The sequence below is a fragment of the Canis aureus genome, chromosome 3 (genome assembly GCF_053574225.1).
Source record: "Canis aureus isolate CA01 chromosome 3, VMU_Caureus_v.1.0, whole genome shotgun sequence".
Classification (NCBI taxonomy): domain Eukaryota; kingdom Metazoa; phylum Chordata; class Mammalia; order Carnivora; family Canidae; genus Canis; species Canis aureus.
In genome coordinates this window covers 42,870,252-42,894,388 of record NC_135613.1, presented here as the reverse complement: position 1 = coordinate 42,894,388, position 24,137 = coordinate 42,870,252, and the positions used below count along the sequence as shown (strand labels likewise).

The following is a 24,137-nucleotide window of genomic DNA, read 5'->3' as shown; positions in this document are numbered from 1 at the left end:
CCTACTTGGATGCAGATTATCTACCACATTTGAAACACAGATTATTAACAGGAACAAATAAGGCACCAGGGTGGGAAGCAGTTTTATAGCAAGTAACGAAAGTTTTCATTTTCATCTTTGTTTAAAGAAGACTTCAAAAGGATTCCACATATCGACCAATAGTGAGATCATTAAAAAAAAGAAAGAAAAATTAACTTCAAGAATGCAAAGCGGAATGACCAAATTTCTGACCTGTTTTAAGATCAATCAACATTTTCTACCTAGATAAGTAGAACACAATTAGCACTTGGGTGATTTTAAAGGCTCTTTTATAGTTGCCTTTAATCAGCTGACAAAATAGCAGAACAGGGTGGCTGAAGGCCAATGTTTATTTTTACCCATTACCTGTTTTATTAATGGGACTGTGGGCCACTGGGCCCTCCAGGCACACACAAATATATTACAATATCCCACACTGTAATTAAGTGGCACAGAGGGGATTAGAGCAAATTCAGTAGTCTAGGTCAGACATTCTGATGCTCTCGTGGTCGAGCCCAGTGAATTCTACTTCAGAAGTCTACAAAATATGGAATATATTTTATTGCAGAGCAAGGGTTTTAATAAATGGCTCTTATCCCCCAAATAAAAACATACATTAAAAAAATGCCCCAAGTGGATGCTCCTACAGTGAAGGAAGAGAACTCCTTAGCCAGAGTAAAAGACAAATGCATCACAAAGAGCATTAGTTTAAGAAATGAGATCGTTAGACTCCAATAACAAAGGACCCAAAATGAATCAAAGCCATGTAACTCTCAGTTCTGGCACAGTACTTTCTTCCCTGCCCTATGTGAGTCGGAACTTCTATCTCTGAGTTTTTTAAAGGGAATAAAAATAAAGTGATTGCCTAGCTGTTGGCCTGTTCAATAACTAGAGCATCAGGAATGCAATGCTTGCAGAAACACAAAAGAGATCCTTTTAGGCTACAGGCCTAACCTAGCACTATATCCTTTTTTGTGTGATTTGACCAAATCCATTGTTGTAAATGTTAGATTGATTTTAAAATAGAAAACGTAACTAGACTTTTGCTTTCATCAACGTGTTCAGAGTCAACAAGACCACACTTGAGATTACTGCCAGTGCTGGTCTCTTGTGAATCTTCATATCAGAGAAAAGGCCAAATGGAATGAAGGTAGGGTAAAATGGACTGAAATCTGTTAATAGTCTTTGGCCCACGCAGAGGACACCATTGCCTTTGCCCTAAAAACCTCTGGAGAAACACTTAGAAGTGACAAGTAGGGAGATAAAAATACTTACGAGGATCCTGGACTTGCGGTAGGAGGCGGGCCTGGAGAAGTGAAAGGAAAAGCAACAGTCAGGTTGGGTTATTGGAGGGTGAGCGTGGGTACAAACCATTACAGATGGAAGTTCTCAACCACTTCAGGTGATATTTATTTTTCTGGGATTTATTATTTTGTTTCAGTTCCCCACAAACACCTCTACAAGAAAACATACCAGCGAGAACCTGCCTATACCACCCCATAGCTCAGGGCCTGGGAAATGCTAGGACAAGTGCTGACAAATGAGTCACTAGAGTAGGGATCCTCCTGCTGTGCAGAGTTTGCAGCAGGAGGCTGAGTGGTTACAGAAGCACACTGGTTGAAAAGCAGGGGTCTTGGTTGGCAGCTGGACAGAGAAGAGGCATACATGCTGGAGACCTCATCTTCTCTCTCCCTTGCATGGTGGTTTTGGTTTAGAGTAGGGCTGTGGAGTCTGACAAATCTGGACCCCACTTCTGCTCTGCTATTTACTAGCCGGGCAATCCTGCACATGGTATTAATACTGGCTTTGGTTTCTTTACTTGTAAAATGGATGCAAGTGTACCAGCTTTGGAAACTGTACCAGTTTCTGGGCACATAGAACATTCTCATTATGTGCCCATTCCCTCCCTCCTCACCCCCCAGGGATGCTGGGGGCCAAAGGCCATCCCCCACAGAGGGTGGCTTACCAAACTTGACGAACAAGACCCCAGTGGTGGAAACCACCTTCTTGCCATTTGTTGCCACACACTGGAAGTAGCCTGTGTCTGTGGTGTCCAGGTTTCTGATCCGTAGCCTAGAGCCATAGTTGGTTGCCCGAAAGGAGATCCTCCGGGGCTCCTGGACCACAGGTGCATCATTTTTGAACCAGCGGATGGTGGGAGGTGGATTCCCAGAGACTTTGCAGTGCAGTTCAGCTGTCTGCCCCAGGGATGTGGTGATGTTATTCATCGGTTCATCGAGGGTCAGGTAAGAATCTGTGAGCACAGGGTGAAGGAGGCATGTGAGAGGGGCAGACTGCTAGTGAGTACCTCCAAGCAACCCAAATCCACTCCAATGTGCCCCAGGACCACAGAGTCACTGTACGGGAGAGACATAGTGGAGACAGACAAGGTATGAAATTATACATTTACTGAGAACCCATGACTACTGAGCAACCACCCACAGATCCTGCTACTTATGAGGATACTTGTTACTAGCCATCGTTTAAAACTTTATTTATTTATTCATGAGACACACAGAGAGAGGCAGAGACACAGGCAGAAGGAGAAGCAGGCGTCCTGGAGAAGGCCCAATGCGGCGCTTGATCCCAAGACCCCGCCCGGGGATCACGACCTGAGCCAAAGGCAGACACACTCAACTGCTGAGCCCCAACCCAGCTGCCCAAATCAAAGTTTTCAAGTGACTATATGGCAACCTATAGATGAGTAAATGTACCCTCTAAGGCAAGACAGAATGAGATTTTGTGTTTCAAAGCATAAGAAAGACACACAGTCCTTGTTACAGATTCAAACGATACTGTGAAGAAAAAGCAGCAAAATTCACCTCAAATCTTTTCACCCCAAAATGACACATCCTTAAAGTTCTGGCAAAGATCCTTCCAGTTTGTCCACTTTTGATATGAAAGAAAGCATGAAAGACTGGAAAAGTAGGAGCAACATATTTATATCCACATGGCACAAGATCAGGAAGGATGCTGAAAATTTTCCCACCAGTGATGATATAAAGGATATGGAGGTCTCTGGCAGACAAAGTAATGAGGCAATGAATATATTTATAATGTTACTCATATCAATCATTAATATGTTACAATATTTAATTCTACTTTTAATTGAGATATAATTCATATTTTAGGAAATGTACCAATCTTAAGTTATATAGTTCTCTAAGTACCAACAAATGCATATATCTATACAACAAATGCCCTTGTCAGATAGAGAACATCCTGAACATCCTAGAAAGTACCCTTAAGATCCTCTGTAGTCGAACATTGCTTCCACCTCCACCCCCATCTCCATTCTAGGCAACTGCAGTTCTGATTTCTATCATCATAGACTAATTTTGTCTGTTCTAGAATTGCATATAAATGTAATGATACTGTATGTACATTTTGCTTTTTTAGAAATTTCTTAAATATTTTAATAATGAAATACATTTTATTTAAGCTTATTCTTCAATAATATGTATTAAACCTCATATTAATATTAGTTGCAGAATCCAGTTACAGAGAAAATAATTTCCTATTTAAAAAATTAGGTTCGCCATTTTTTTTTAAATCGTTCTTTTGAAAAAAAAAAATAAATAAATCGTTCTTTTGTTTACAGATAAGGAGGTTTCTTTGACTTCATTTTCCCTGATCACCCTTTCATCTCCCCTGCCATACCCTCCCAGTGCCTTCCGTCCTTCCCTCCATCTGGGATGGCTTGTTAAGCTGCTGTCCTCTCTGCAGGACTATTAGCCCATAAGTGCAGGCATCTGGAATGTTTTGGTCATCACTATATCTTTAGTGTATCCTACTGTCTAGCAGCATTGTGCAACAGAAATTTCTGTAACGATGGAAATGTTCTATAATCTGCATTGTCTAAATGGTAGCCACTAGAAACAGGTGAGCTTCCGAGCACATGATACGTAACTAGAGCAACTGAAGAACTGAATTTTTAGATTTTTTTAAAAAGATTGTATTTATTTATTCATGAGAGCCACAGAGAGAGAGGCAGAGACACAGGCAGAGAGAGAAGCAGGCTCCCTGTGAGGAGCCCCATGTAGGACTCGATCCTGGGACCCTGGGATCACACCCTGGGCTGAATGCAGATGCTCAACCACGGAGCCACCCAGGTGTCCCTGAATTTTTAAATTCAGATTTAAACAGCCATATGTAGCTAGTAGATACTATATTGTACAACACAGGCGGACACAGTAAATTTGTTGACTTCAATGGAAATTTAAAATTTAAAAAAAAAATGAACTTTTTTTGAAGAGACCTGCATGCCTAATTTAAGCACTCAAATTCCTATACAATGCTCTCATAAATGCCAAAAATAAATGTTTCACTATTTACCTTAAGTTTCCACAAAATGATTAGGGAGAGATGTGAAAGTCTAGGCAGCCCCACAGGAGTATGTCACACATGTGAATGACATTCATCTTATGTGAGTGTTAGAAAACAGATTAAGTATTACTATCACTCACTGTGCTATTATGACACTTTTCATCCCACTTAAACCAATGAATAATTATCCTTCACAACACAATCATGAGCCCATAAATTATTTTGCTAAAGTCTTGCTTCTTTCCATTGATATTCTGATCTTTATCTCTGAACTTGTTTCTGTAAGCTCTATCCATATATACTCTATCTGTGAATGTTTTTTGTTCATAGATACAAGCACATGTGTTCCTAAGACGTTTGAGGTATGCCCACAGAGTAGAGAGACCAATTAGCAGGTGGCTTTATGGAGCTGTCATCATGGCTTCCCAGCTCCATCTCCTACCCAGAGAATGGCTAACTATATACCCTCTCTGTAGGAAAGAAACACAGAAATAGCAATGCCAACATAAGCATAGTGATTAATACTCTATGAGGCAGGTTCTGGAACTTGACTGACTGGGTTTGAATCCTGGGTCTGCCCCCAATCATCTGAGAGAACTCAGGCAAGTTACTCAACTTCTGGGTACCTCAGTTTAACTGAGAAATAGGAATAATAAATAGGACTCTAACAGGCAAAACCGTTAGAGGATTAAAATTAAATTGGGTGACGCATGGGAAGCACTTAAGCTAGTGCTGGGCAAAAAGGGAAGCACTAAAAATGTTCATCAATGTTATTACAATTCTTTTTAAAATAGTAACAATTTTTGTATAATGCTTTTCAGGTCACTCAGTCACGCGTTCTCTAACAATGTGGCAAGTAGGAAAAGAGCATTAATTACCACAATGAGGAAATTACAATTGAGAGAGGCACCGACTGGCCCCATGATCTCTCAGTGAGCTGGCTGTACATTGTGCCCAAAGCCTCTGGCACTAGCAGCCAATTCTCAGGCTCAGCCAAGCACAAAGTCCAAGTGAGCCAACAGGCCAATACAGTAGTGAGCACAGATAGACTATTTAGAATCCTACAATACGCTGGAGGTTTCAGTACCCACCTGCTCAGTAACCCCACAAAGCAAGAATCATTATCAATGCTTTATAATGAGGAGATGTAGGATCAGAGAGGTTAAGTGACTTGCCCAAGGTAGCATGGGTGATCTGAAGGTCTAATCTAGACCTGACTCCAAAACCTAGCTCTTTCCATCCCATCAGACTGCTTGGGCAACTCAAGCCCCACTAGGGGTAGAGACAGAATTTGAGTTTCTTCCCTAAAAAAGAGCAAGCTGGGGACACAAACACATACCCACAGGGCTGAGATCTGCCCCTAACTCCAGTCAGGATTGTCTAGCTCATGGGTCTAAGCTTTTGCTGATGTTCTTGTTTCCCTCCAGAAGCCAGGTAACTCACCTGACCTGATATATGAGGATCCCAGTCCCCCTGCCCATCTTCTGGCACATTTTTTTGTTTCTTGACCTTCCAATAGAGTGAGTTGAGCCTTGAGTTGGAGGAGTCTCCATAGTGATAAGAGGTTCATCACCTGGGTACTCCCACAACCTGACTTTCCCCTCTGAGATTCCTTCCTTCCTTCCTTCCTTCCTTCCTTCCTTCCTTCCTTCCTTCCTTCCTTCCTTCCTTCCTCCCTCCCTCCCTCCCTCCCTCCCTCCCTTCCTCTCTCTCTTTCTTTCTTATAGCTTTATTTATTTAACTTATTTATTCTCACCTCCCAGATTTCTATCTTCTCTTCCCCCCCCCATAGCTTTATTTATTTATTTATTTATTTATTTATTTATTTATTTATTGACTTACTTACTTACTTTAAAAAAAGAGAGTGGAGAGAGGGACAGAGGTAGAGGGAGAGAATCTCAAGCAGACTCCACACTGAGCACATAGCCCGAAATGGGGCTTGATTCCATGGCCCTGAGATCATGACCTGAGTTGAAAACAAGAGTTAGACGCTCAACCCACTGACCTACCTGGGAGCCCCCTACCTTCTTTCAATATGGAAGCACACCAACCCAAGCCACACTCCCAGAGGCCAGGATAACAGTTACTGGGGTGCATACCTCAGGGGTTAACATTACCTGCTGAGTTTTAGTCAAAAACGAAAGACACTTCTACTTCTCTTGGTTTTTTTCTGACAGGCAACAGGCGGTGGCAACCAAAGCCGAGCAAGCTTTGTGGCCAAACCCACATAACATATCACATAAAAGGGTGAGCTGGCTCTTTAAACTATTTCTTTGACTCCAAACTCTAGTTATTTTGCATATCATAATCACAGAGATACAGAGCTTCAAGTTTTTTTCTTCTAGGAACATAAATTTGCCAAGAACCAGAGAGTTCTATAACAGGAGGTAGTTTTTCAATTACCCTCTGGAAGTGTATTCAAATTTATTGCAAACAAATTAATAAGGGCTGATCTAATGTACAAGAATCAACCCTCACAGACTCTGGTGCCAGAATGCCTGAATTCATGTCTTGGTTCTGCTCTACATCAGCTGTGTTACCTTGGGCAAGTTATTTAACTTCTCTGTGCCTCAGTTTTGTTATCTGTGACATTAGTATACTAGTTGTATCTTCCTTGCAGGGCTATTTCAAGGATTATATGAACTAATACTTGCCAAATGCTTTTAATAGGCTCTGGCACAGAGCAAGTAGCATATGAGTTCCTGTTATTTTATTAGCTATATTTTTCTTTTCTTTTTCTTACAAATATCTTATTCCTAAAAGTAGGGAAATGATTATTCATTCAATTGATTGGTTTCCTGACCAAGTTTAGTCTTGATTTTTTAGAAAAGTACACCTGAGGGGTGAAGTCACCTGTCTGAGATCACATAACTAACACACTGCAGGCAAGAGTGGTTAATTTGTCCATGAATACCCACCTAAAAACAAAAATGAAGATTACAGGGTACTTTGAAATCAGTGTAGTAGCTGGCCCACACAGTATATGTCCAGAGATCAAAAAGGAACTGTAAATAAATCTTTGTATTTACTGAACAAAGGAGCCCTGCCATAAATACAGGGAATTTGGTTTTAGCTTTTTTACTGATAAAGAATAATGTTCAAATTTGTTTGCCATCTGTAGCTGCTCACTTAGAACACACAAATGGTCTGGTCCTCAGTTTGGCAAAGACTAGAAGCATCAGAACAACATTTGGCCTAAACAACATGAAAGCATTTTGTGATGGAATAAAATAAAATAAAAACGCATGTCTGTATCATTACTATCAGTCTTGTTGTTAACAAGCCCCTGGCTACAATCCATTCTCTTCCCAGAACCAGCTGGATCCTTCTGCAGCAGCCTCATGGGGCGCATTGGGGGATCCATTCCCTTCTCTACACCTAAAGCTTGGTATGGCCACTGCAGGTTCTGACCCAAATACCTGGGTGTCTCTGTGAAGAAGCCCAGGGCAGAGGAAACCTGCAAAGTGGACCCAATACCAGTTGTGCCACAAGCTAGCTGCCTATGTCAGACAGTCATTTCACTTCCCTAGACTCTGGCTTCATGATCTATTATATGGGCCTGTGCAGGCTGCTCCTCCTGAGTAATTTACTTTTCCATAAGGAGTAGACACAGAAGCACTGGATGGCAGACAGCAGGTACCAACTGGGCCTGATGCCGGACAAAGCAATGGGGCGTCAACATTTATACCTGGCTATCCATATTTTCTTTCAGTGACTTGATTCAATATCTCTGACACTGTGTGCTTGAGCTGTGGAAGCTTTCTCATCCTTCTTTCCCTTCTTAGGCCACAAATGCTGGCAGACTGGCCAGTAGCAGTAGCAGGTGGGATTTAATCTGGCTTCAGAGAGAAAAATTTTCCAATTCTGCTGACTCCACCCTCTAGCTCTGTGTTGCTGTGTCTCCCAGTGGTGGTACATAATGACGATAATGATAAAAACATCAATGATGATAATACAATGATAGTGGTAACAGTTAACACCTAAAGGGTACTTACTATTATGGTAGGTGTTGTTACAAACTATTATTATCCTCATCTTACACATCAGATACCTAATGCATAGAGAGGGTAAGGAAGCTGTCTGAGATTCCACACACAATGAGTGGAAGTGAATCAAATTATTGATTCAATGTAATTACAATCAAAATCCCAGAAAGTTATTTTGTGGATATCAACAAGCTCATTCTAAAGTTTAAATGGAAAGGCAAAAGATCCAGAATGGCCATAATAATATTGAAGGAGATCAAAGTTGGAGGATTGATGTTACCCAATTCTTGATATAAAGCTAACATAATCAAAACAGTGTGGTATTGATGAAAGAATGGACAAACAGAGCAGTGAAACAGAACTGAGAGCCCAGAAATAGACCCACATAAATATAGTCAACTGATCTTTGACAAAAAAGCAAAGGCAATACAAAGGAAGAAAGAGTATCTTTTCAACATATAGAACTGGAACAACTGTATATCAACATGCAAAAAAAAAAAATGAATCTAGACACAGATCTTATACCTTTCACAAAAATTAACTCAAAATGGATCACAGACCTAAATGTAAAATGCAAAATTATAAAACTCCTGGAAGATAACTTAGGAGAAAATCTAGATGATCTCAAATATGATAATGATTTTTAAATTTATTTTTTTAATATTTCATTTATTCATTTATTTGAGAGAAGAGTGCATGCATGTATCAGTGGGAGGAGGGGCAGAGGGACAAGCCGACTCCCCACTGAACGGGGATCCCAGTGCAAGGTTCCAGGACCCTTATGATCATGACCTGAGCCAAAGTCAGATGCTTAACCAACTGAGCCACCCAGGTGCCCCACAGTAATGACTTTTTAGATACTACCTGGGAGATATTATCCATGAAAGAAGTAACTGATATGCTGGACTTCATTAAAGTTAAAAAAAAAAAAGTATGCTCTACAGAAGACAACATCAAGAAAATGAGAAGACAAGCCACAAAGTAGGAGAAAATATTTGCAAAAGAAGCATCTGATAAAGGAATGCTGTCCAAAATATATAAAGAACTCTTAAAACTCAATGAGAAAACAAAAACTGATTAAAAAACAGTCTAAGACCTTAACAGATAACTCATCAAAGATACAAAAATGGCAATAAGCATATGAAAAAAATACTCCACATCAGATGTCATCAGATAAATACAAATTAAAACAAGATACTACTATATCCTTATGAGATACCAAAATCCAGAACACTGACAACACCAAATGCTGGTGAGGCTATGGAACAACCGGAAATTTCATCCATTGCTGGTGGGAATGCAAAATGGTACAGCCACTTTGGAAGACAGTTTGGCAGCTTCTTACAAAACTAAACATATTTTTACCATATGATCCAATAATCTCTGATGTTCACACAAAACTCTGCATACAGATGTTTGTAGATTTATTCATAACTGACAAAACCTTGAAGAAACCAAGATGTTCTTCAGTAGGTGAATGGATAAACTGTAGTGCATCTAGACAAGGGAATATTATTCAGCACTAAAAGAAGATGAGCTTATCAAGCCATGAAAAGACATGAAGGAAACTTAAATTCATATTATTAAGTGAAAAAAGCCAATCTGAAAAGGCTACATACTGTAGAATTTCAACTACATGACACTCTGGAAAAGGTAAAACTATGGAGACAGTAAAAAGATCAGTGGTTACCACAGGTTGGAGAGACAGGAAGGGGATGAGTGAATAGGTGAAACATAGAAGATTGGTAGGGAATTCTATAATGGTGGATATATGTCATTACACAGTTGTCTAAACCAATAGAATGCACAACAGCAAGAGTGGTCTAAAATACAAGCTATGGGCTTTGGGTGATTATGATGTGTTCATCAATTGTAAGATGTACCACTCTCATGTGTGATGTGGATCATGGCGGAGGCTGTGCATGTGTGCCAGCAGAGAGTATACAGAAAAATCTCTGTATCTTAATTTTGCTGTGAACCAAAAACTGCTCTAAAAAAAGTCTTTAAAATAATTAAATGTTCTCAGTTTTTATTCTGTTACAGAAGTTCTCAAACGTTCTGGTTTTAAGACCCCTAAAGACTCTACAATATATGAAAACATTTAAAAACATTTTTGGGCGCCTTGGTGGCATAGTTGGTTAAGCATCTGGCTCTTGGTTTTGGCTCAGGTCGTGATCTCAGGGTTGTGGGATTGAGCCCCAGGTCAGGCTCCATGCTAAGCACAGAGTCTGGAGGTTGCTTGAGATTCTCAGTCCTTTCTCCCTCTTCCCCTCCCTCTTGTGCTCTCTCTCTAAAAATAAATAAATAATAAAACCCCCATTTGTTTACTAATTTATTAAAAAATAAAAAAGTAAAAAAAAAAAAAAGTAAAAAAAAAAGTAATCTCATTACCTGCTAACTAATATATTTTACAAAAAATAATTATCTTTTATATACACGCATAAATAGTAAGAAGGATGGCATTGTTTTATATTGTCAGTTTATTTGGCTTAAGAACAGACAGCTGTTTTCTCCTCTTTCTATATTCAGTCTGTTGAGATATGTTGTTTTGGTTAAAGCATATGAAGAATATGTAGCTTTACACAGCTGGAAAAGGGAAGGATATTTTAATAGCCTTTTCAGATAATTTAGAATATCCTTCTGTATACTACACTAAAATTTGATAAGTCTTAGTTTCTTAGAGGTTAGTTGTGATGTGAGTCTGAAGCCTTATCAGTGAACTTGTCATAATCTGTTACATTATAATGGGTTGTTTCATCTTGGATTTTAAAGATCTTTTACCCATATATGATTTTGCAACATTACGCATTGTCCATTTAGAAAACATTATTCCAATGATTTATGTAGATCTTCCAAATGTGAACACATTTAATTATATAAGAGAAAAAAATCATTTTTGATTTTTGATTTTGAGAAAAAAATCATTTTGTTACTATCACCACCAGATATTAATATCATCATCAGTAAGGACCAGAAAGCTGTTGGGGCACCTAGGTAGCTCAGTCAGTTAAGCGTCTGCCTTCAGCTGAGGTCATGATCTCAGGGTTTTGGGATGGAGCCCCTTGTGGGCCCCAGCTCAGTGGGGAGTCTGGCTTTTCCCCTCCCTCTGGCCTTCTCCCCACCCCTGCTCTTGCTCTCTCTCTCTCTCCTCTGAAATAAATAAATAAAATATTTTTTTAAAAAAAAGACTGGAAATCTGTCAAGCTCATGGTAGTGGCTAAAAGTTTCCTGAAATTTTAATTTTTTGCTTAGAAGCTCAAATTTTATTATTGGCTAATACTATCTCCCATTTATTTGAAGTGCAGACTTATTTTGTTCATTCAAAAATAACTAACATTGTTTGATTTTTTTTTTTTAGTATAGTTGACACACAATATTATATTAGTTTCAGGTGTACAACATTGTGGTTCGACTTCTCTATATGTTATGCTATTTTCAGCTACCGTCTGTCACCGTATGACACTATTATAACACCACTGACTATATTCCCCTATATTGCGCCTTTTATTCCTGTGACTTACTCATTCCAGAACTGGAAGCCTGTATCTATCTCCTTCTCCCCTTTACCCATGTGCATCCCACCCCCTGGCAACCATCAGTTTGTTCTCTGTATTCATAGGTCTGATTCTGCTTTTTCTTTCTTTGTTTATTCATTTGTTTTATGAGATTCCACCTATGAGTGAAATCATATGGCATTTCTCTTTCTCAGTCTGTCATTTTGTTAAGTAAAAAAGTGGCTAGTTCAGTTCACAACTCACATGCTTTTGTGACAGCTATAGTACTTCAGCCAGCAGTCAGCACTCTTGTGTATTTCCCATTTTGCCATATGGAATATTAAAGACATGTACTCATGGGTCAAGATTTAAGTTAATAAATAATAATTAAGTAAATAATTTTTACTGCTTCATCAAAGACATTCTTAAGTACAGTTGTCTTAAAAAACAAATAAACCTACAAGTGCATGCTGGTGAAGATTACAAGGACTTCTAGCACAGTTTGGTATAGTTTGCTACCACTGTTTTGATTAGGCTAGGGTCCCAGCAGTGTTACCTAATCACTGCTTTTGGATCATCAGGATGGGTAAACTGCAGTTTAGAGGAATTAAAGACTATCCCAGCCAACCAAAGCAAAGCCAGGATTTGGATTCCATGCCCTGTGCTCTTCCTGTCACACCCCACAGCGGCCCTTTACCACCCCTCTGGGCCCTGGACTGGTGTAAAGCTCTCAGAACAAAATAGTTTAGCTTGGGCCCTGTGCACCATATGTCAGAGAAAGAAAGGCCTGTATGGCCCGTTTCCCATTTCTGAAGAAGCAGTCTGGGATTTGGGGGCAACTCTAAGTGATTGTGGCAGATCTGGGCAAATTTTGGGACTCTGAATAAAAAAGGATTTGATATTTTTTTATAATATAGGGAAATTAAATACTAGTATTCTTTTAGTGCTAGCATTTCCTCCATTACCCATAGAAATGGCGCTCAGAGCTAACACTTTTTTGAGCATTTATAAGGTGCCAGACACCACTCTCAGTACCTTGTACACTTTAACTTATTAATCTTGAAAACAATCCCATGGGTTAGACCTTTTATTACCCCCGTTTTAGAGATAAGGAAACAAGACACAGAGAGGTTAAGCATTTGCCCAAAGTCACACAGCTAGAAAGTGGAAGAGCCAGGACCCAGACGCAGACCTTTTGGACCAGGAGGCCATATATTAGCCAATACACACCATTCCCAATAAATCCAGACGGTGGTCCTTCATTGTCCCCCAGTCTCCCTAACCAGTACTACAGAATATTCTTGCCCTTTTTATAAGTCTATCCAGCACGTGACAATGCCCCGGGTACTGAGAACAACTAAATCACTACGAGTTACATATGACGTAACTGGAAGTCACCATTGAGAATGAGCTTTTTAAATCCAGTACAGGCATCGTTCATTCTGACGCTTAATCAACCTAAAAAGTGAACTGTGAGAAAAAAGAAGTTAGTTTATGAGCTTTCTGGGAATTGAGACCCTATTTCCTCCTTTTTTTCCTTTTTGTATTCCCCTTAGCACTCCAGGTGTTATTGTGAACTTCGTAGGCATTTAATAAAGGCTAGTTGATTAAGTAAATGGAAGGCTCAAGTGTATTTTGGGCAAATGAGCTTTGGAGACACCCCATTTATTACTTACCCATTTGACAAGACGTCACATCCACAAATCCTTCCCAACATTTATTGCTTAATTTTCAAAGTGCCCTCTCACTCTCCTCAGGGAGGGAGGTGGGGCCAAGAGTTATATTCTCATTTTGACAGGTGAGGGAAACTGAGATATAAAGAGTTTAATGGTCCTTTGCCATGGCAACCCAGCCAGTCGGCCGGGGAGCCAGTCACAATTAGGCCCAGGGCCTGGGTCTTGGTATCAAAGAGGCATACGCCAAAATCCTGGACTCCTACAGGACCGATCCTTCTCAGAAGAGGGAGGAGGCTCCCGACATGAAATAAAATGCTTAGCTAAACATAAAGGAAGGCTGCCAAACACAGTTAGGTCATCGCATTTGACTTTGAGGGAACATTCTGTTCACGCTATCAACCTGCATTCACTTTCAGCACACTTCACCATAAATATTTCTGACTCACTATCTCGGGAAATATTTTTTATCTTAATAAACTCAATGCAAAACATAATCTACATCGGCTTGCACATTCTTGAGTTGGAGCCACAAGCTGCATTTAATAAAAATCAGTGGAAATAGCAGGGGACTTCTGAATAACCACAGTTCGTTATCTGACATGGGGCTGCTGGGAAGTCTCGAACACACGGGGAGCAGGAGGTCGATAAGTTGAAGGTAGGGAGAGGGCTCAAGACCACTGGATGACCCCACTTGCTGGAACTCAGTTCCCACTAGAAGCACTATTTATAATCATGGGCTGCAGCGTGGTAATTAAGAACACGGCTCTGGATGCTTGGCTAAATATCTGAGTTCCACCTCTCACCTGCTGGTATTTAGCATCTCCAAGCCTCAGCTTCATCAACTGTAAAATGGGACCAAAAACTGTACTTAGCCACTAATGTTGGGAGGGTGTCGCATGAGATAATCAATTTCATAAAATCAAAAATGCTCACTACAGGGAAGATGTATACTTACCTACCTCCAGAGATTCTCAACCCTCATGAACATCACTCACCTGCGGAATAACAAACAAAACCAACACTGATACCTAGCTCTCACCCCTAGAGATTCGAATATAACTGATCCTGGGTGGAGGCTGAGTATAAGGATTTTTTTAGGCGCTCCTTTAAAGATTCTCCAGAGCAGTCAACAGGAAAACACATGGCTACATAATTATAACCCCCACTTTCTGGCCGCTAAGTTTTGCCTGGCTTCCTGCTAAGCCCACTTTTCACTGCTCAAAAATCCCCAGGATTGGGACACCTGGGTGGCTCAGTGGTTGAGCATCTGCCTTCAGCCCAGGGTGTGATCCTGGAGTCTCGGAATTGAGTCCCACGTCGGGCTCCTTGCATGCAGCCTGCTTGTCCTTCTGCCTGTGTCTCTGCCTCTCTCTCTCTCTCTCTCTGTCTCTCATAAATAAATAAAATCTTAAAATAAAAAAAAAAAAGAAATGGTTCTGCAAATGTGCACTTAGAGTGAAAACTCCTGTAAATCTGGACTAATGGGGAAAAGCAGCTGCCTTTATAGGTCTTTCTTTAGGAAGCACAATAAATAAATACACAGCAACTCAAAGGAGTTCAAGAAAACTTTGCTACCTAGAGGCTTGATTTAATGAGTAGGTCATTTTTTACAAGTAGGCCAATTGTATGTAAATGATCTCTTAAAAGCTCAGGAAAACTGCTTTTTCCTCTCAAGTAGCTAAGATCTACACAGAATGAGAATGGCTGGCCTCCAGCATTTAGATCACTTTCTGTCCAGCTATAATTAATAAAGGTGGAAGGAGAAAGGAACACGGATTCTATCAGGCACTTTACATATATTACTGCATTTCATCCTTTCCAGAACCCCATGACATACAAAGGTTTTTGTTACTCAATTTTAAGGAAGATACCAATAGAGGTTTCAGTGTAGCTAGGCCCAGCAAGGCCAGGACTGGAATCCAATTCTAGCTGACACCTTCCCTGTCCCCATTCTTAACTTGTCCCCTCTCAACCTGCTCGTTTCTGCCCCACTGTCATTAAGAACCTCTTCCACTATGGGTGTCTGGGTGCCTCAGTCAGTAAAGCATCTGCCTTTGGCTCAGGTGGTCATCCCGGTGTCCTGGTATGGAGCCCCATGTCGGTCTCTCTCATCAGCAGGGAGCCTGCTTCTCCCTCTGCCCCTCCCCCTTTTTGTACTCTCTCTCTCTCTCTCTCTCTGCCAAATAAATAAATAAAATCTTAAAAAAACAGACTATTAGCTCACCTGAATGCATCCATATGAGATCTCCTTTTCATGCCAAAGATGCCATGATCTCTATGTACCCTTATTTTTTATCGAGGAGCGGACTATCTAATGGGATCACTGGCAACTGCCAACAAGGTTACTCTAGTGACTTTTTTTCTAGTTTTAAACATTTTTGGACTTCTGTGACTTATTTAAGTATACAATTTATTCTACTACAATTTGCAACCATTTTTATTATGTAGGGGGTTATGATTATTATTGTTGACTTGGATCATGGACTTGGACTTGGATCAGCTTGGATCAACCCCATCCAGCTGACATTCACAAGGATACAGGTATCTGGTTTGACAACTGGCCCCTGCCTCTTAGAAAAATATTCCCAATCTTGTTTCTGACTCTCCTGGTCTTCATCGACCCTAACTATATACTACTATATAAAGTAGTAATTATTTTAACTCAATTCCCACCTTCAGCTGAATGCTAGGATGATAAGTAAATTCACAGGCCTAAGAATTCTTCAGATATAAGGTGCATCTACATTGCCATCCATCCCTAGCAGCTTTTCCTGACCCCGCAAAACCAAACTAAGTAATACCAGCAAAACCATCAGCTATTACCTTGCTTCTCTAGAACGTAGAGAAGTTCTAACTTGAACATAACAAAAGTCGTAAAGCTTTTGACTCTCAAGGTTAGGCCCTGCATGCCATACTGCAACCCGAAAACTGCATTCTTTCCCCTTTATGGGTGGGTTATAAGCCTTTGTAAAATGCTGACAGACCTTAACTGTAGCAGGACAGGATGAGTGGGCTTGCATAATGAACTTTTAAATTACCAGAGATAGTATCTAGAAGGCCAAGCCTGAGATAAGTCTCCGGTTTGGGCTTTGGGCCAACACAAACAGAGCACATTATAAGTCATCTCTATGATTTCAATACCGTGAATAGGAGAGATGCCTCAGCATCAGGACGATGTGTGATCCTCGCTACGGAAGTCTAGAGATGCTTCTGCGTCATGCAAAGGTCACAGTTTGCTTTCAGCCCTTTAGGGAGCTCTTTCTGAGGAAGAACCAAGCCACATTTAGGGCCTTCAAAGACGAAGTCATTGTGTATTTTTACTGCTCTGGCCTGACTCTGCGACGCAGCAGCTTGTCCAGTCATAATAAATTCTTAAGCATTTGATGGCTCTAAGGGATGCCCAGGTGGCTTTCAAAATAAAAGTTTGCCATTCTAGCCAAGGAGTTTCTATTCCTATAGGGACCACACAGCTATCCCAGCTCATTTTTCTAATCACATCTTGATTGAACAGATCCCGAATCCCTTTGAGTGCCAATCAGCATTCCAACGATTCCACTGAGGCCCACATTCCAGTTTCAGGTTTTCCCAGAATATAAACATCAGGGGACACGAAAGGGCACAAAAACCATTCTTTCCCCTCTTCTCCATTCATTGTGCAAGGTTTGTATTTCAAATTTTGAAAGAATCTGCTGACTTGGACACATCTCAGATCTGCTGCTAGGAGGGCAGTGCACTGGAGAGGACCCTGTCACCTGAATGTTCTGTTATAAATGGAGTGATTTTGCTTTCCAATTTTGAACCAAATTCCTCAAAAACTAGACAGTCTCTGCTCTACTGCCTTTTCAACAAAACAGAAAAGTACTAAGCAATCTGGAGGTGAGAACTGAAGTGGGTGGTATTTTCTCAATAGCAAGAGGCAAGAGTCAGTGAAGCAGACAAGTCAGGGAACACTGGGGCTATGTGCATGCCCTTTCCACGGGTATGGCACCTTACACTCTGTGTGGGTTTGCTATGAATAGATGTGGAAAACGTTTGATGAAGAAATGAACAAGTGGATGGACGTGCTCAAAGATCTCTCATCCTGGCTGCAGAATCAGACAAGTAAAGGGACAGTCATACTACAGTGTGATCTGAGTGTGTTCGGGGTGATGGAATACCCTAGAAAAGGGGAGCTTAATCTGCTTTCTGGGCCAGAGGTGTCACGTAGCAATCGGTAAGATGTTTAAAGAGGAGGAGATATCAGGGGATCCCTGGGTGGCTCAGTGGTTTGGCGCCTGCCTTCAGCTTGGGGCGTGATCCTGGAGTCCCAGGATCGAGTCCCGTGTCACGCTCCTTGCATGGAGCTTGCTTCTCCCCCTGCCTGTCTCTCTCTCTTTCTCTCTCTCTCTCTGTCTCTCATGAATAAATGAGTAAAATCTTTTTTTAAAAAAGAGGAGGCGATATGACCACTGTCCATCAGTAGCTGCTTAAGATCTTGAAGGGAGGAAGAGGAGTTATCTCAGGGTCTAATTTGAAAGTATAAGTCAGAGTGAGAGTAAAGCTAAGTGTGTGGTCAAGACATTGAGGGTTGAAGGAGAGGGAGGGGGAAGGTAGTGAGGCCAAGGTGGCCATGCCACAGTGGCAGAGGAGCCAGACCGTTCCCTGTCCTTTTATCAGGCCTAGTGGCCAAGACCCAGAGCAGAGTGGAGGGGCAGAGAAACTGCAGACTTCCTGTCCTCTTGCTGGAATCCACAAGCATTTGGAGAAGAGGAAGAAATAAGGGGGAGACAGACAGAAAATAAGCAAATACTCATTAAATACCTGTGTAGGTGCTGGGGACATACCTGTCCCATCTCTCCTCATGAAATATTGATGGAAAATAAACCAATAAAAATAATCAGAAAAAGGGAAGATGCGAGGAGGGGGATGCTATTTTCTACTTAGGAAGGGGTAAGCATGTCCAGCTGTAGAAATCAGGGAAGGCTTGACTGAAATCAAGGCCAGTCTTGAGCTGGGCCTTGCTGGAGAGCAGAAGTTGACAACTGGGTTCTCAGATCAGAGAGAGTGAGGCTGGGAGAGCAGAGGGAGTGAGGGCAGAGAGCAGGAGCCAGGCAGTTGTTGTGGAGAGTGGGGACATGCAAGGTGCCATCCTTGAGGACCGTCCCAATGTGACCCATGTGCCTCTGCTGACACAGGGTGGCCTCCACAGCTTCTGCCTCTGCTGACACAGGATGGCCTCCACAGCTTCCTCACTTCACTGTGCTCTGCAGTGAGGCATGGCTGATGGGAGGCAGGAGGGTTCTTTATCCTACCCGACTGCCCTGCACATGGCAAGGCATATAACATCCCAGGTCTCTAGCAAATAAATGTCCATGGCATCCCCCTAATCATTGTGATAATGAAAAACAGCAGCACACATATTCAGCCACCTTAAGGAGCCCTGAAGCATCTTCTATTTTTTTCCCCTCTCTCTCTCTTTTTTAAAGACTTTATTTATTATTTGAAAGAGAGAGAGAGAGAACACAAGCAGGGAGGGGCAGAGGGAAAGGAAGAAAGAGACCTCTTCCCCACCCCACTAAGCGAGGAGCAACATGGGGCTCAATCCTGGGACTCCAGGATCCTGACCGGAGCCAAAGGCAGACGCCCAACTGACTGAGCCACCCAGGTGCCCCACCCGAAGCATCTTTCATCATGGTCTTAATAACCATCATATAACATAATACCATTAAAATTTGTTTAAAAGACATCACTTCAGGAAAATGTGCTCTTGGGAAGCTCCCAGCCCCTCCCTTTGTACCTCCCCAGCTTGGCTTATGGTGGCAGGAGTCAGGGAAGGTCTGCTTTCGGGAAGTGGATGTGGAGGAAATGGCATTCTGTGGGTAAAGGAATGGTTTGAGGAAAAGTTCAAAGGCACAGGTGTCTAAAGTGGGTGGGAGCAACAGAGAATAAATCATCCTTATTTGCTTTCTGAGAAGCTTATGGATAAACAAATGGTAGGCAAGGAGGCCATAAAGAAAGGCTGGGCCAAGAATGAGGAAAGACCTCAAATAGTAATGAAGGATTTTGTACCTCATCTGCCTCATCTGGCCAACAATGGGCAGTTTTTACACAATACTAAGCCAGGAAACATGTGCCTGGACCTGAGCTTCAGGAAGTGTGAGCTGACCCAGTAGGGCAAGGAAGGTAGAGCTGATGAAGAGTGTGACAGAGAGGAGGGGCCAGAAGGTTCTAATTTTGTACTCCTATTTCCTACTCCCCAAGTAGTATGATCTCAGGAATCCAAGGAAAAGCAGTCACAGATCTCTGATCATGGATTTCCATCAGAGATCACAATGAAAGGATATCCCTAATTGGGGAAAATTTAGCTCCCCAAAGAGTATTTCTTTACTCTTAAAAAAAAATGCTTCAGTGTATATCTTTATGCTTTAATATTTTTTTCCTTTTTGTATTATTTCTTTAAGTTACACTTTTAGAAATGTCTCTCACTCTTTCTTGGCAGGGCCCAAATGTGAATCTTCTGTTAATTCCTCTAGAGGGCCTACCACAAAACCCAGCACGCAAGAGTTTTATGATAAAATGAGAGACCCTGATGCTACCTGCCTGCCCATACTAACTCCTAGGCCACAAGTACCTGGTTATCAAACACTGTGATTAATTGTGGTTAGGAGTGGCAAAGTAGTTGGAAAAGATCTAGCTATCATGGGGCCAGAAACCAGCAGTTGCCTGAGAACCATGGCTCCCAGCTTAAACGTAAGCAACATGGGGCCAGAGATTAAGAATTCATTTCCTTTCATATCCCCTTCATGTGCAGAAGAAGCATAAAGCAGAGATGCAGAAACATGTCTGTAAATTCTTGAACACTCCTCTTATCAAAAGATGAAGTCTGTGCCCCCTCTCCTTATACCTGGCAGGGTCTCTGTGAATCTTTTGAGGAACAGAATGTTACAGAAGTAACATATGTGAGGTGAGTTCTGAGGCAGGTTATGCAAGTCTTTGTAGCTTCTGGTAGTTTCTCTTGGGACAGTCTCTCTGGGGTCCTCTAGCCACCATGAAATGAGTCCAATTATACGGAGGTCACCATGTGGAGAGAGAGAGAGAGAGAGATTCCCATAGAGCTCCAGCTGTTCCAGCCCTGTGTTTGTACTCTCAGCCCAGATGTCTAACAGACATGTGAATGAGAAAGCCTTCAAGATAACCTCAGCCATAGCCACCATCTGACTACAACCATATGATAGACCCTGAACAAGAACCATCTGGCTGAGCCCAGTCAATTCCCAGAACCATGAGCAGTAATAATAAATGATTGTTGCTTGAAGCCATTAAGTATGGAGTGGTTTGTTATCTAGCAATAGATAATTGATACACAGTCCGCATCTGAGACTCTAAGGAATGAAATAAGTTCTCCAGAATAGCAGACATTTATTGAAGATGTACTTTGTGACAGGTTCTGTACAAGGAAGTGAAGGTACTGATTCATACTGCTTTCAAAGGGCTGCCAAAGGAAATTGGATATGAAGACAGATTATCAGAGATATTAGGAAAGACTGCCACAAGAGAGGAGCAGAGAATATGTGATAGGAATACACTCCGGGAGAGTTCTAAATGAATTTTCTCTGATGATGGGCTAGAAAAGGTAGAAAAGTGCCCTTTCAGATGGGAAGTGAATGAATGAAGTGAAAATATACATAAAGAACTTTAATCCTACCACATACTCAGTTCACTGAACACAGAAAGCATATATTCCAGGACCTGTCATGTACTAGGAGCTTGCTTACTCTATGGTTTTTGGTTGGATGGAGAGACAGATGGATAAGCAGACAGATGGATGGCACCAGGGAGCCAACCTGGAAAGAGCATTGGCTGCCCTGAGAACCAGAAGGCCAGGGATCAAGTACTGGTTGTGTGTGAACCTGGGTAAATGACTTCTCATCTATAGTCTTTGATTTCCTCATCTGTCTGATGAGAGGATAGGACTAAGACATCTCTGAGGTTTGTTCCCAGCTCAGACCTTCTAGGGTACCAAAGAGTAAGTATGGACATTCATGTGTTTGTTTACTTGGCCATCTCTGTAATTAAACAAATACATATGGAGAGAGGGAGAGAGAGAGAGAGAGAGAGAGAGAGAGAGAGAGAGAGTGAGTCAACCTGTCTTTGCTAAGACTGATTGAATGTAACAGAAGCTAACTCAAGCTGGCTGAAGAGGGTGAGGAGGAGCGGATGAGGTGGATGAGGAATTTAACATAGAGGTTTCTTGTGGAACTCTGGTAAGGTGTCTAGCCAGGCCTCAAGAAGAACAGGAACCAAGACAGGTCAGGACTCTCCCTCTGCCCTCTATCTTTGGTTCTTTCTATGAATCTGTTTAAGTCTCTTCTCTTTGTTTTTCTTTTTTTTTTAAAGATTTTATTTATTTATTCATGAGAGAAACAGAGAGAGAGAGAGGCAGAGTGAGAAGCAGGCTCCGTGTGGGGAGCCTGATGTGGAATTCGATCCCACGACTCCAGGATCAGGCCCTGGGCCGACGGCAGGCTCTAAACCGCTAAGCCACCCAGGGATCCCCAGTCTCTTCTCTTTGTAAACCAACATTCTTGGCTTTTCTGCACACAGAGGAGAGGATGATCACTTCATGTTACCTACCTCAAGTTAATCTCATGGCATTACCAGCAGCTTCAAACACTGGCTGTCTCTGAGTCTCAATTTCAAGTTCCCAGGAAAATCACGCTGAGTGGCCCAACCTGGGTCTAGTGTCCTTCACCTCCCTGGTCCAGTCAACTCCCCAGGGAGGGACAGAGTTACACAACATAAACATAGCTGCTGAAGGCCCATCACCATGGGTCATAGGAGCAGTTATCAGACAACAGGGAGTTTTTGTAAAGTAGGCAGCCACCCTCAAAGGTGTTTACTTATAAAGTCCAAGAAAATGAAATGACCACTGTATGGATTAGTGATAAGAATGATTAATCTCCTTCTTCACCAGCACTACAATCCTTTCCAAAGCCATTCTAGAAACTCTGACAAATTTCAGGAAAAAAGAGTTCATTTTCACACTCAACCAGGTCCTGTACAATTATTATAGCTTTCTAGCATCTTCAGAATGGTCCTGTGAACATTACGACAATAAAGACTCATTGGGAAACCTTATTCTAGGTTGCCAGCACATGCCAGAAAGACTCCTTTCTTGCTACTTTATCAAAAGATAGGATTTTAAAAACATAAACAAATGTCTTCACTGAACTCCCAGACCAATTACTGAAAGCAATTGAGGATTTGGGCATCACTTTAGAAGCCACTCTATTTGTGGATGGTCCAGCATGAGAATCAAGTCAAGCCATTAGGGAGATTTTACTGAAAGGTAAGTGCCTCAAGATTAATGCTACTGAATAAAGAAAAAGTAGTTATTTTTGACATTTTGATAATCACTTTAGGGTCTGGTTCTTATTAGCCCTATTTTTGCCTTTTAAAATGTATTCCTTTCTTTTTTCTTTTTTTTTTTTTTTTTACTTCTTCTTCTTCTTCTTCTTCTTCTTCTTCTTCTTCTTTTTTTTTTTTTTTACTAAAAATGTCAGGAAATTTGGAACAGAAACTTACAATAAAACATGTCCCCTGACCCTCTGATCTATCAATCTTTCAAATAAACAAAAATACTTAGAGAACCCTGGAATAAGGCATTTCTTAGTAGTTACCTGATATTAGTTGTTATATTGGTGATTACCATATGCAATTGATCTTTGGGAAGCAGAGAAGAAGAGAATGAAGAGAACAGGAAAATGCAGAGAATGAGTGTGTGTGTGTGTGTGTGTGTAAAAGAGAGAAACAGAGAAAGAATTCAATAACTCATTTCAGCTATAAATGCTTTAAAATCTTACAGATGCCAAAGGATACTCTCTGGCATATGTTTTCTCCAATCATTCCATTTTGCAAGCTACATTATTCACAAATGAGACATTCAAGAAACACCAATTCTGAAATAAAACTGCACACTACCAGTGGAAAAGCAAATAAAAGCAGCTAATGTACTGTGGCTAAAAAAATTTTCAAACAAAGTGGCAGTAATTTACTGCCCTTGCTCTTAGCTGGACCCCATGAATATAATTAGAACCCCCAGGACTGATGGGAAAGTGTGATTTACAGTAAGTCTCGGGATAATAAAAGAAAATGAAAAAGCAAATTGCGCATGAACATGAAAGCTGTATTTCTTCCGCTTTCAGCAACTGAATCCAATTTCCAGCCAGAATTTCAGGGTGAAACTTAGAAGTCCCTCAAGAAGCAAACTATGAGCCAACCAGCATCCATACTTGGGTGTTGCCTCAGCCGCCTGAATGACATAATTAATATTTAGAGATGGCAGTGATTAGAAAGGCCTACACTGCCCTATCTGTTTTGAGTGGGAAAGAGGGAGGCAGACCTGGGTTTAAGTAGTGACTCTGTCACTGGCTATCAAGTGTCCTCTGGCAATTTATTTAACATCTCTAAGCTCCAGCTATACCTGCTACCTCAGACTGGTATGTGGATTAAATGAGGCAAAGTATACAAAGCACTTTAGAGGGTGTTTAGCACATGCTAGTCTTGACAAATTTTGTTCTAAATTATAAATAACACGCTCTGTTAAATGACTTACAATAGCCTCTGGCACATAATAAAGTCCTATATAAGTGTTTGTC

At 41.2% G+C, this 24,137-nt stretch overlaps 1 protein-coding gene across 3 annotated transcripts in view; it reads right to left on the bottom strand.

Annotated features, from left to right (window-relative positions):
* The window catches only part of ROR1 (receptor tyrosine kinase like orphan receptor 1), a 447,550-nt gene that overhangs the window by 135,002 nt on the left and 288,411 nt on the right, over positions 1-24,137 (bottom strand). For all 3 annotated transcript variants that reach the window (XM_077892081.1, XM_077892083.1, XM_077892082.1), the window contains exons 3-4: positions 1,985-2,272; positions 1,294-1,324 (exon numbers count right to left, since the gene is read on the bottom strand). In XM_077892081.1, the coding sequence (XP_077748207.1) occupies positions 1,294-1,324; positions 1,985-2,272 (319 nt within the window). The remainder of the gene's footprint in view (positions 1-1,293; positions 1,325-1,984; positions 2,273-24,137) is intronic.